Below are 14,108 nucleotides of genomic sequence, written 5' to 3'. Positions count from 1 at the left end.
TTCCAGTCTGTGATAGCAAAACAGTCCTGTAGTTTAGCATCTGCTTCATCTGACCACTTTTTTATAGACCGAGTCACTGGTGCTTCCTGCTTTAATTTTTGCTTGTAAGCAGGAATCAGGAGGATAGAGTTGTGGTCTGATTTACAAAATGGAGGGCGAGGGAGAGTTTTGTACGTGTCTCTGTGTGTGGTTTACAGGTGATCCAGAATTGTTTTCCCTCTGGTTGCAAATTTAACATGTTGATAGAAATTAGGTAGAGCTGATTTAAGTTTCCCTGCATTAAAGTCTCTGGCCACTAGGAGCGCCGCCTCTGGGTGAGTGGTTTCCTGTTTGCTTATTTCCTTATACAGCTGACTGAGTGTGGTCTTATAGATACTCTACTTCAGGTGAGCAAAATCTAGAGACTTCCTTAGATTTCGTGCATCAGCTGTTGTTTACAAATATGCACAGACCGCCCCCCCTCGTCTTACCGGAGTGTGCTGTTCTATCCTGCCGGTGCAGCGTATATCCCACTAGCTGAATATCCATGTCGTCATTCAACCACGATTCCGTGAAACATAGGATATTAGTTTTTGATGTCCCGCTGGTAGGATATTCATGATCGTACCTCGTCTAGTTTATTGTCCAATGATTGCACGTTGGCGAGTAGTATTCACGGTAACGGCAGCTTTCCCACTCGCCTTTTCCGGGTCCTGACCAGGCATCCGGCTCTTTGTCCTCTGTACCTACGTCGCTTCCTCTTGCAAATAACGGGGATGTTGGCCCTGTCGGGTGTTTGGAGAATGACCTGTGCGTCCTGCTTGTTGAAGAAAAAATCTTTGTCTAATCCGAGGTGAGTGATCGCTGTCCTGATATCCAGAAGCTCTTTTTTGTTAATGACCACGTTAATGACCATGTTAATATCAAAGTTAATGACCATTGTCTCATTGTCAAATAAAATAAAATGTTATTGTTCACATGCACATGTTTAGCAGATGTCGTTGCAGGTGTAGTGAAACGCTTGTGTTCCTAGCTCCAACCGTGCAGTAGTATCTAACAATTCACAACAATACACATCACAAATCTAAAAGTAAAATAATGGAATTAAGAAACATATAAATATTAGGACGAGCAATGTCGGAGTGGCATTGACTAAAATACAGTAGAATAGAATACAGTATATACAGTTGAAGTCGGAAGTTTACATACACCATAGCCAAATACATTTAAACTCAGTTTTTCACAATTCCTGACATTTAATCCTAGTAAAAATTCCCTGCCTTAGGTCAGTTAGGATCACCACTTTATTTTAAGAATGTGAAATGTCAGAATAATAGTAGAGACCAAGCTATTTGCGACCAAGCTTTAACTTCCCGACTGATGTCTTGAGATGTTGCTTCAATATATCCACATCATTTTCCTACCTCATGATGCCATCTATTTTGTGAAGTGCATGAGTCCCTCCTGCAGCAAAGCACCCCAACAACATGATGCTGCCACCCCCGTGCTTCACGTTTGAGATAGTGGTTTTTGGCTTGCAAGCCTCCCCCTTTTTCCTACAAACATAACGATGGTCATTATGGCCAAACAGTTATATTTTTGTTTCATCAGACCAGAGGACATTTCTCCAAAAAGTACAATCTTTGTCCCCATGTGCAGTTGCAAACCGTAGTCTGGCTTTTTTATGGCGGTTTTGGAGCAGTGGCTTCTTCCTTGCTGAGGGGCCTTTCAGGTTATGTCGATATAGGATTAGTTTTACTTTGGATATAGATACTTTTGTACCTGTTTCCTCCAGCATCTTCACAGGGTCCTTGCTGTTGTTCTGGGAATGATTTGCACTTTTCGCACCAAAGTACGTTCATCTCTAGGAGACAGAACACGTCTCCTTCCTGAGTGGTATGGCGGCTGCATGGTCCTATGGTGTTTATACTTGCGTACTATTGTTTGTACAGATGAACGTGGTACCTTCAGGCGTTTGGAAATTGTTCCCAAGGATGAACCAGACTTGTGGAGGTCTACAATTTTTTTTCTGAGGTCTTGGCTGATTTCTTTTGATTTTCCCATGATGTCAAGCAGAGGCACTGAGTTTGAAGGTAGGCCTTGAAATACATACACAGGTACACCTCCAATTGACTCAAATGATGTCAATTAGCCTATCAGAAGCTTCTAAAGCCATGACATAATTTTCTGGAATTTCCCAAGCTGTTTAAAGGCACAGTCAACTTAGTGTATGTAAACTTCTGACCCACTGGAAGTGTGATACAGTGAATTATAAGTGAAATAATCTGTCTGTAAATAATTGTTGGAAAAATTACTTTTGTCATGCACAAAGTAGATGGCCTACCCGACTTGCCAAAACTATAGTTTGTTAACAAGACATTTGTGGAGTGGTTGAAAAATTAGTTTTAATGACTCCAACCTAAGTGTATGTAAACCTCCGACTTCAACTGTACATACGAGATGAGTAAAGCAGCATGTAAACATTATTAAAGTCACAAGCGTTCCATTATTAAAGTGACCAGTGATTCCATGTCTATGTACATAGGGCAGCAGCCTCTAAGGTGCAGGGTTGAGTAACCGTGTGGTAGCCAGCTAGTGATGGCTATTTAACAGTTTGATGGCCTTGAGATAAAAGCTGTTTTTCAGTCTCTCGGTCCCAGCTTTGATGCACCTGTACTGACCTCGCCTTCTGGTTGATAGTGGGGTGAACAGGCCATGGCTCGGGTAGTTGATGTACTTGATGATCTTTATGGCCTTCCTGTGACATCAGGTGCCATAGGTGTCCTGGAGGGCAGGCAGTGTGCCCTCGGTGATGCGTTGGGCAGACCGCACCACCCTCTGGTGAGCCCTGCGGTTGTGGGTGGTGCAGTTGTCGTACCAGGCGGTGATACAGCCCTACAGGATGCTCTCAATGGTGCGTCTGTATAAGTTTCTGAGGGTCTTAGGGGCCAAGCAGAATTTCGAGGAGCTGTAGGACCTTGTTGTGTCGTCTGCAAACTTGATGATTGAGTTGGAGGCGTGCTTGGCCACGCAGTCATGGGTGAACAGGGAGTACAGGAGGGGGCTGAGCACACACCCTTGTGGGGCCCCTGTGTTGAGGATCAGCAAAGTGGAGGTGTTGTTTCCTACCTTCACCACCTTGGAGGGGGGGGGGGGGCAGCCCGTCAGGAACTGGACTTGGTCTTTTACCAAATAGGGCTATCTTCTGTATACCACCCCAACCTTGTCACAACTGATTGGCTCAAACGCATTAAGAAGGCAAGAAATTCCACAAATAAACTTTTAACAAGGCGCACTTGTTATTTGAAATGTATTCCAGGTGACTACCTCATGAAGATGGTTGAGAGAATGCCAAGAGTGTGCAAAGCAGTCATCAATGCAAAGGGTGGCTACTCTGAATAATCTAAAATATATTTTGATTTGTTTAACACTATTTTGGTTACTACATGATTCCATATGTGTTATTTCATTGTTTTGATGTCTTCACTATTATTCTACAATGTAGAACATAGTAAAAATAAAGAAAAACCCTTGAATGAGTAGGTGTGTCAAAACTTTTGAATGGTGATTGCTATGTGGGTAGTGTGTAGGGCTTGACGATTGCTATGTGGGTAGTGTGTAGGGCTTGATGATTGCTATGTGGGTAGTGTTTGGGCTTAATGATTGCTTTGTGGGTAGTGTGTAGCTGATGAGAATGCTAAGAATTAGGTAGAATTAGGCTCTGGAGTGGACATTAGGCTCTGGAGTGGACATTAGGCTCTGGGGTGGACAGTGGGCTCTGGGGTGGACAGTGGACTCTGGGGTGGACATTGGACTCTGGGGTGGACAGTGGACTCTGGGGTGGACAGTGGACTCTGGGGTGGACAGTGGACTCTGGGGTGGACATTGGGCTCTGGGGTGGACAGTGGACTCTGGGGTGGACAGTGGACTCTGGAGTGGACAGTGGACTCTGGAGTGGACAGTGGACTCTGGAGTGGACTAAGTAGAGTGGACATTGTGTATGGAATGGAAGGAACAGGATTGGAGAAATTATGATAGAGTGAGAGGAGAAGGAGAGGAGGAGGAGGACAAGGAGAGGGGGAGAGGAGGAGGAGGAGGAGGAGAGAAGGAAGAGGAGAGGAGGAGGAGGACAAGGAGAGAGGGAAAGGAGGAGGAGGAGAGATGGAGGAGGAGAGGAGGAGGAGGAAGAGGAGAAGAAGGACTAGGAGAGGAGGTGGAGGATGAGGAGGAGAGTCAGAGTAGGAGAGGATGAGGACGAGGATGAGAGTCAGAGTAGATGAGGATGAGGAGTCTACAGCATGGACATTCAGCTGTAGCTGTCAGTAAGAGCTGTGGCATGGAATTGAAGAGAGAGACTTTGTGTGTGTGTGCGTGTGCGTGTACGTGCGTGTGTGCATGCGTTTCCAAGACGACAGGCGCTCTGCCATGTCTGTCACACACACTTTACACACACACTCATCTCTGTGCCATGCTTACGTCAACATGCCATACTTCATCATATCTGGGGAAAAAGAGCAGCAATTTACTGTTATCAGCACCATGTGCTTTCACACACCTTGACTTATTCCACCTGTTGTTGTGTTACAGCCTGAATTCAAAATGGATTCAAAAAAATATCTACAAAAATCTCACCCATCTACACACAATAACCCATAATGACAAAGTGAAAACCTTTTTTTTTGTTTTATACTTGAGATAACACTACAGCTTGATTGGAGTCCACCTGTGGCCAAATCAAATGTTTGGACATGATTTAGAAAGAAACCCACCTGTCTATATAAGGTCCCATAGTTGACAGTGAATGTCAGAGCAGAACCTATTCCATGAAGGCCAAGGAACTGTCTGTAGATCTCAGAACCTATTCCATGAAGGCCAAGGAACTGTCTGTAGATCTCAGAGACAGAACCGTGAGGAGGCATATACACTTCATGAGTATGTGGACTACTACTCGTCCAACATCTCATTCCAAAATCATGGGCACTAATATGGAGTTGGTCTCCCTATTGCTGCTATAACAGCTTCCACTCTTCTGGGAAGTCTTTCCACTAGATGTTGGAACATTGCTGCTCTAACAGCCTCCACTCTTCTGGGAAGTCTTTCCACTAGATGTTGGAACATTGCTGCTCTAACAGCCTCCACTCTTCTGGGAAGTCTTTCCACTAGATGTTGGAACATTGCTGCAGGGACTTGCTTCCATTCAGCCACCAGAGCCCTAGTGAGGTCGGGCACTGATGTTGGGCGATTACGCCTGGCCCGGAGTCGGCGTTCCAATTCATCCCAAAGGTCTTCGATGGGGTTGAGGTTAGGGCTCTGTGCAGGCCAGTCAAGTTCTTCCACACCAATCTCGACAAACCATTTCTGTATGGACCTCGCTTTGTGCACGGGGGCATTGCCATGATGAAATAGGCAAGGGCCTTCCCCAAACTGTTTCCACAAAGTTGGAAGCACAGAATCGTCTAGAATGTCATTGTATGCTGTAGCATTAAGATTTCCCTTCACTGGAACTAAGGGGCCTAGCCTGAACCATGAAAAACAGCCCCAGACCATTATTCCTCATCCACCAAACTTTACAGTTGGCACTATGCATTGGGGCAGGTAGCGTGCTCCTGGCATCCACTAAACCCAGATTTGTCCGTCTGACTGCCATTTGTTGAACCTTGATTCATCACTCCAGAGAATGTGTTTCCACTGCTCCAGAATGATGGTGAGCTTTACACCACTCCAGCCGACGCTTGGCATTGTACATGGTGATCTTAGGCTTGTGTGCGGCTGCTCGGCCATGGAAACCCATTTCATGAAGCTCCCGACGAACAGTTCTTGTGCTGACATTGCTTCCAGAGGCAGTTTGGAACTCGGTAGGGAGTGTTGCAACCGAGGACAGACGATTTTTACGCGCTTCAGCACTCTGCGGTCATATTCTGTGAGCTTGTGTGGTCTACCACATGCGTCTGAGCCGTTGTTGCTCCTAGAAGTTTCCACTTCACAATAACAGCACTTACAGTTGACCGGGGCAGCTCTAGCAGGGCAAAAATTTGATAAACTGACTTGTTGGAAAGGTGGCATCCTATGACGGTGTCACGTTGAAAGTCACTGAGCTCTTCAGTAAGGCCATATTTGTCTATGGAGATTGCATGGCTGTGTGCTTTATTTTAAACACCTGTGAGCAACGGTTGTGGCTGAAATTGCCGAATCCACTCATTTGAAGAGGTGTTCACATACTTTTGTATATATAGTGTATCTGAGGAAGGGTATAAAAAAAATTCTAGAGTGTTGAACATTTCCAAGAGCACAGTGGTCTTCATAATTGGGAAATGCAAAAAATATGGAACTGCCCAGACTCTGATTAGAGCTGGCCGTCTGACCAAACTGAGCAACCGGGCAAGAATGATCTTCGTCAGGTAGGTGACCAAGAATGCAATGTCCACTGTGACAGAACTTCAGAGTTCCTTGGCTGAGATGGGAGAATCTGCTAGAAGGACAACAGTCTATACAGCACTTCACAAATCAGGGCTTTATGGGAAAGTGGCCAGACGGAATCCACTCCTGAGAAAAAGGCACATGACAGCACGCCTGAAGTTTGCAAAAAGTCACGTGAAAGACAGAGCATAAGGCAAAAGATTCTGTGGTCTGATGATCCAAAATGTTCACTCTTTTACGCCTGAATGCGATGCGCTACATCTAGAGAAAACCAGGCATAGTTCATCACCCATCTAACACCATCCCAACCATGAAGCATGGTGATGGCAGCATCAAGTTATGGGGATGCTTTTCAGCGGCAGGGACTGTGAGACTGATAAAGATAGAGGGAACAATGAATGGAGCCAAGTACAGGCAAACCCTTGATGAGAACTTGTTTCAGAGTGCAAACAACCTTAGACTCGGGCAAAGATTTACGTTCCAACAGGACAATGACCCCAAGCATACAGCCAAAACAACCCTTGAATGGTTTCAAAACAAGAATGTGTAAGTCTATGAGTGGCCTCGCTAAAGCAAAGACTTGATTCTCATTGAAAATCTGTGGAAAGACTTGAAGATTTCTGTTCACCACCGCTCCAGATGTGCAAAGCTGATACAGACATACCCAAGATGACTCAAAGCCGATACAGACATACCCAAGATGACTCAAAGCCGATACAGACATACCCAAGACGACTCAAAGCCGATACAGACATACCCAAGACGACGCAAAGCTGATACAGACATACCCAAGATGACTCAAAGCCGATACAGACATACCCAAGATGACTCAAAGCCGATACAGACATACCCAAGATGACTCAAAGCCGATACAGACATACCCAAGATGACTCAAAGCCGATACAGACATACCCAAGATGACTCAAAGCCGATACAGACATACCCAAGACGACGCAAAGCTGATACAGACATACCCAAGATGACTCAAAGCCGATACAGACATACCCAAGATGACTCAAAGCCGATACAGACATACCCAAGATGACTCAAAGCCGATACAGACATACCCAAGATGACTCAAAGCTGATACAGACATACCCAAGATGACTCAAAGCCGATACAGACATACCCAAGATGACTCAAAGCCGATACAGACATACCCAAGACGACGCAAAGCTGATACAGACATACCCAAGATGACTCAAAGCCGATACAGACATACCCAAGATGACTCAAAGCCGATACAGACATACCCAAGATGACTCAAAGCCGATACAGACATACCCAAGATGACTCAAAGCCGATACAGACATACCCAAGATGACTCAAAGCCGATACAGACATACCCAAGATGACTCAAAGCCGATACAGACATACCCAAGATGACTCAAAGCCGATACAGACATACCCAAGATGACTCAAAGCCGATACAGACATACCCAAGATGACTCAAAGCCGATACAGACATACCCAAGATTACTCAAAGCCGATACAGACATACCCAAGATGACTCAAAGCCGATACAGACATACCCAAGATAGACTACCCAAATACCAGCCGATACAGACATACCCAAGATGACTCAAAGCCGATACAGACATACCCAAGATGACTCAAAGCCGATACAGACATACCCAAGATGACTCAAAGCCGATACAGACATACCCAAGATGACTCAAAGCCGATACAGACATACCCAAGATGACTCAAAGCCGATACAGACATACCCAAGATGACTCAAAGCCGATACAGACATATCCAAGATGACTCAAAGCTGTAATCACCACCAAAGATGCTTCTACAAAGTATTGAGTCAGGGGTGTAAATGCGTATGTAGACACGGGAGGCAGATGATTCTTTGATATTTATTACATCCAAAAGGGGTAGGCAAGAGAACGGTCGTGGACAGGCAAAAGGTCAAAACCAGTTCAGAGTCCAGGAGGTACAGTGTCGAGGCAGGCTCGAGGTCAGGGCAAGCTCGAGGTCAGGGCAGGCTCAAGGTCAGGGCAGGCTCGAGGTCAGGGCAGGCAGGTACAGAGTCCAGAAAACAGGCAAGCGTCAAAACCGGGAAGACTAGTAAACGAGAATAGAACAGGCAGGCGCACGAGAAAAACACGCTGGTTGACTTGGAACATACAAGACGAACTGGCACAGAGAGACAGGAAACACAGGCATAAATACACTGGAGATAACAAGCAACACCTGGAGGGGGTAGAGACAATAACAAGGACAGGTGAAACTGATCAGGGTGTGACAAATGAGATATTTCTGTAATTCATTTTCAATACATTTGCAAACTTTCCTAAAAACAATTTTTTACATTTGTCATTATGGGGTGTAGATGGTTGAGAGGAAAAACAAATATTTAGTCCATTTTGAATTCAGGCTGTAACTTTAACAAAATGTTGAATAAGTCAAGGGGTGTGTATTCTTTCTGATGACAATGTAACTGTAGTTCAGCTAGGAAATGATAGAGTGTTTAATAAATAGCTTGCGTTTTAGAAATGCACATATTTTATAACAGAAAAGAAGCCTGTGTCATCCAAAAGCCCCTAAAAAATTATCTAACCCTAATAATAGTGTCCTAGTTTTGTAGCACGAACCAGTCTTGAGCATGGGGACATATTTGAGTGTGACACATTTGTGTTTGATGTGTTCCATCATCACGGGGACTGTTCTTCTCCTGGGCATGTTCTGTTTTTAACTGTCTGTCCATCCAGACCTATCCCCCTCCGGAGAGAGAGAGAGAGAGAGAGAGAGAGAGAGAGAGAGAGAGAGAGATAGAGAGAGAGAGAGAGAGAGAGAGAGAGAGAGAGAGAGAGAGCGAGAGAGTGAGAGTGAGAGAGAGAGAGAGAGAGAGAGGGAGAGGGAGGGAGAGAGAGACAGAGGGAGGGAGGGAGGGAGGGAGAGACAGAGGGAGGGAGGGAGAGAGAGAGAGAGGGAGGGAGAGAGTGAGAAAGAGAGAGAGCGAGAGAGAGAGAGAGTGAGAAGAGAGAGAGAGAGAGAGAGTAGAAAGAGAGAGAGAGAGAGAGAGAGAGAGGAGAGAGAGGGAGAGAGAGCGAGAGAGAAAGAGAGAGAGCGAGAGAGAGAGAGAGAGAGAGAGAGAGCGAGAGAGAGAAAGAGAGAGAGGGGAGAGAGAGCGAGAGAGAAAGAGAGAGAGCGAGAGAGAGAGAGAGAGAGCGAGAGAGAGAAAGAAAGAGAGCGAGAGAGAGAGAGCGAGAGAGAGAGAGAGAGAGACTGGACGGGCTCTGTCCTATCCAATTATTGTAACCCGGGGGTGGGCAGTGGGAAGGAGAGAAAGACAGAAGGAGGGATGAGGAATGAAAGTGGAATAGAACAATGACCCATAGAGTCACTAGTCTAAGATACCCTCCCCACCCTAACTATGCCATGCCACGTACCCTACATACACTTTATTCCACTCAGTGTTTTTGATTCAGAAAGATGATGCCATGAGCCATTTTTTTGTCTCTTTGTCTCGATTTGCACACTCTCATCTATAATTTGCGAAGAGCCAATAATGGCATTTTTGGCAGATTTAGCTACTGTTGATGTTGAGGTCTGTAAGTGGGAAGTCGACATGTTATGATGACATCATCTTTCTGAATGAAGGATATAGCCTTTTAATGTAACTGTGATACACTGCTCTCAGAACAGCCTCAATTCGTCGGGGCATGGACTCTACAAGGTGTCGAAGCGTTCCACAGGGATCTTGACTCCAGTGCTTCCCACAGTTGTGTCAATTTGGCTGGAGGTCTTTTGGGTGGTGGACCATTCTTCATACACACGGGGATCTTGATACACAGTGTGAAAACCCCAGCAGCGTTGCAGTTCTTGACAAAAACCGGTGCGCCTGGCACCTACTAACATACCCCGTTCAAAGGCACTTAATTATTTTGTCCTGCACATTCACCCTCTGAATGGCACACACGCACAATTCATGTCTCAACTGTCTCAAGGATTAAAACTCGTTATTTAACCCATCTCCTCCCCTTCATCTACACTGATTGAAGTGGATTTAACAAGTGACATCAATAAGGTATCATAACTTTCACCTGGTCAGTCTATGTCATGGAAAGAGCATGTTCTTAATGTTTTGTACACTCAGTGTATATTCGTGCTTTCTCGGGTCAATGTTGCAACCATATGGTGGTATGTACTGAATGTATGTATCATACAGTGAGAAAGCACTTCATTCATACTAATCAATGTGTTATCTCTGATACTAATCAATGTGTTATCTCTGATACTAATCAATTCGTTATCTCTGATACTAATCAATGTGTTATCTCTGATACTAATCAATGTGTTATCTCTGATAGTAATCAATGTGTTATCTCTGATACTAATCAATGTGTTATCTCTGATAGTAATCAATGTGTTATCTCTGATAGTAATCAATGTGTTATCTCTGATACTAATCAATGTGTTATCTCTGATACTAATCAATGTGTTATCTCTGATACTAATCAATGTGTTATCTCTGATACTAATCAATGTGTTATCTCTGATACTAATCAATGTGTTCTCGCTGTCATCTTGTTTTCAGACACAGAAGCGGAGAGGAACGCACTGAAAGAGCATGTCTACCCCAAACTAAGGGACTTCTGCAGAGAGAATTATGGGATTGAGTTCCAGGTAATATAAAATGTCCCTTTTTTTTCGTCTTTGGCTGTCTTGCAGTGTAAGAGAGATGTTTTTAAACATATCCCCAGTGATGCTCAGGTTAACTCATAAACCTGCAATCCCCTGTGGTTATATCCGCAGAGCGGCGGGTTTTAGGGTCATGAAATATTGTGTTGATGAAGGGGGGTTGGTTGCGGTTCGGTTGAATAATGAAAAAACTATACATTTAAAAAAAAAATCATAAATGTATCATTCTTGTGCAATTTATATCTATAGACTACATTGAGGTTTTTGTTTGATTATTTTTAGGCTATCTGCCATTAAGCTTTAGGGCCTACCTTTACGCACGCCTAACAGCAGACACACCAATTGCAAAAAATGCTTTTGGGAACGAGCAGAAAAAAGTTAACATTGATCCACTGAGGCAATGTTAGAGTTTAATCCAATAGGAGGAAAGCTGTGGAATGGAGAGTTGAAAAGGAGGGAGGGTCAGAACAGTAATGTTTGGGAAAGATTTTAAGGGGTAAAAGAGGATGATGGCAGTGCCTATTTTATGTGTGATGATTGTGAGGCGCTATACAAATTCGACAGTCAAGATGGGGACTTCAAATAGGCCTACGGTACCTTAAGGGAACTCTAGCCTACTGTTCAGATGGGTTAAATGGAAACTGAAATCTGGACACTGACTGAAGGTCTATAACCTCTCACATAGTCCTTATTAACTCCTGCAGAATTAAGCATTTCTTGCAGTAAAATGATACATGAAACAGGAGTGGATAAATATGATTTCTTCCTTTCAGCATCTTGAGAGCATGCGAATGTGCAGTTAGGGACCGTCTGTAAAGGTGTTGTCTTTATCAGCATCATAAAATCATATACTATTTCAAAGAAAACTCAAAACCTGTTTTTGCTTTGTCATTTTGGGGAATTGTGATGTCATTATGATTTAATCCATTTTAGAATAAGGCTGTAAAGTAACAAAATGTGGAAAAATTTAAGGGGTCTGAATACTTAACGACTGCACTGTAGTATTTCAACCGCATAAAATATGCATCTGGGCCGAACTGAAATGTTATCAGAAACATGTGGGTCGTTTTCAGAGTTTCTATTTGCTTACTGGTCAAACTAAACTGAGTCATTTTAAAACTGAGTCATACTTTACTGGTATAAACTACATTGAGTATTCATTCTATCATTTATGACATTATGCTGGTGAGCAAGGAATTATTTATTCTTCTAGGGCAACATAATGACAGACGAGAAGTTGTTTGTATCTAAGGGAGTAAACATTATTTATAATAAGGGTTACATGGAGGAAATTGGACCTCTCTGAAATGAAAATGGAAGGCCCTCCTTTCAGCACAATATATTTTACCTAAATCCTCCCTGAATGTTTAAAATGTTTGACCCTCCCCTATACCCAAAATAATACTGTCTCTTCTTGGACAGACCCGAGCCTTAGATATGCAGTTTTAGAAACTGTTCTTCGTCCTGTAAGCATTACATGGCAACGCAGGAATTTTGATACCGCACAAGTTGTGGAGGCCATAAGGTTGTGGTTTGGTAGACCACTGTGGACAAGACTAGGGGTGGAAAGATCTCCTTTATAATCAAAACATTGTATTAATCTATCACTGTATTTACAGGTCTGAAAAGAAACAGCCTTTTATAAACATTTCATACAATTTTACATAATTTTACATATTAGCAGAATATTTTTTAAGACCACACAAATGATTGGAATTCCAGGCTAAGAATGGACAGAGAGATAGGCCTATGTGTTCATCTTATAGTATTTTTCCAATGCCAAATCAGTGTGTGTTGTTTGCAAAGAAACTGCCCCAGAAACTGCCCCACATCACTAGGAATCTGAGCATGGTACTTTCAAAAGTTGGGTCTATCTTTCCCCTCCAGACAGAGTAGGACTTATCTTTCCACCCCAGACAGAGTAGGTCTACCTTTCCACCCCAGACAGAGTAGGACTTATCTTTCCACCCCAGACAGAGTAGGTCTACCTTTCCACCCCAGTCAGAGTAGGCCTACCTTTCCACCCCAGACAGAGTAGTTCTACCTTTCCACCCCAGACAGAGTAGTTCTACCTTTCCACCCCAGACAGAGTAGGTCTACCTTTCCACCCCAGACAGAGTAGGTCTACCTTTCCACCCCAGACAGAGTAGGTCTACCTTTCAACCCCAGACAGAGTAGACCTACCTTTCCACCCCAGACAGAGTAGACCTACTTTTCCACCCCAGACAGAGTAGACCTACCTTTCCCCTCCAGACAGAGATTACCTACCTTTCCACCCCAGACAGAGTAGACCTACCTTTCCACCCCAGACAGAGTAGACCTACCTTTCCCCTCCAGACAGAGTAGACCTACCTTTCCCCTCCAGACAGAGTAGGCCAACCTTTCCACCCCAGACAGAGTAGGCCCATCTTTCCACCCCAGACAGAGTAGGCCTACCTTTCCCCTCCAGACAGAGTAGACCTACCTTTCCCCTCCAGACAGAGTAGACCTACCTTTCCCCTCCAGACAGAGTAGACCTACCTTTCCCCTCCAGACATAGTAGACCTACCTTTCCCCTCCAGACAGAGTAGACCTACCTTTCCCCTCCAGACAGAGTAGACCTACCTTTCCCCTCCAGACAGAGTAGACCTACCTTTCCCCTCCAGACATAGTAGACCTACCTTTCCCCTCCAGACAGAGTAGACCTACCTTTCCCCTCCAGACAGAGCAGACCTACCTTTCCCCTCCAGACAGAGTAGACCTACCTTTCCCCTCCAGACAGAGTAGACCTACCTTTCCCCTCCAGACAGAGTAGACCTACCTTTCCCCTCCAGACAGAGTAGACCTACCTTTCCCCTCCAGACAGAGTAGACCTACATTTCCCCTCCAGACAGAGTAGACCTACCTTTCCCCTCCAGACATAGTAGCCCTACATTTCCCCTCCAGACAGAGTAGACCTACCTTTCCCCTCCAGACAGAGTAGACCTACCTTTCCCCTCCAGACAGAGTAGACCTACCTTTCCCCTCCAGACAGAGTAGACCTACCTTTCCCCTCCAGACAGAGTAGACCTACCTTTCCC

General features: G+C 44.5%; 1 protein-coding gene across 1 annotated transcript in view; it reads left to right on the top strand.

Annotated features, from left to right (window-relative positions):
• The window catches only part of nwd2 (NACHT and WD repeat domain containing 2), a 74,457-nt gene that overhangs the window by 12,276 nt on the left and 48,073 nt on the right, over positions 1-14,108 (top strand). The window contains exon 3 of the mRNA XM_029761830.1: positions 10,946-11,034. Within this exon, the coding sequence (XP_029617690.1) occupies positions 10,946-11,034 (89 nt within the window). The remainder of the gene's footprint in view (positions 1-10,945; positions 11,035-14,108) is intronic.

This window comes from Salmo trutta, chromosome 8, assembly GCF_901001165.1.
Source record: "Salmo trutta chromosome 8, fSalTru1.1, whole genome shotgun sequence".
In the NCBI taxonomy this organism is placed as follows: domain Eukaryota; kingdom Metazoa; phylum Chordata; class Actinopteri; order Salmoniformes; family Salmonidae; genus Salmo; species Salmo trutta.
This window is presented reverse-complemented; position numbering and strand designations above follow the sequence as displayed.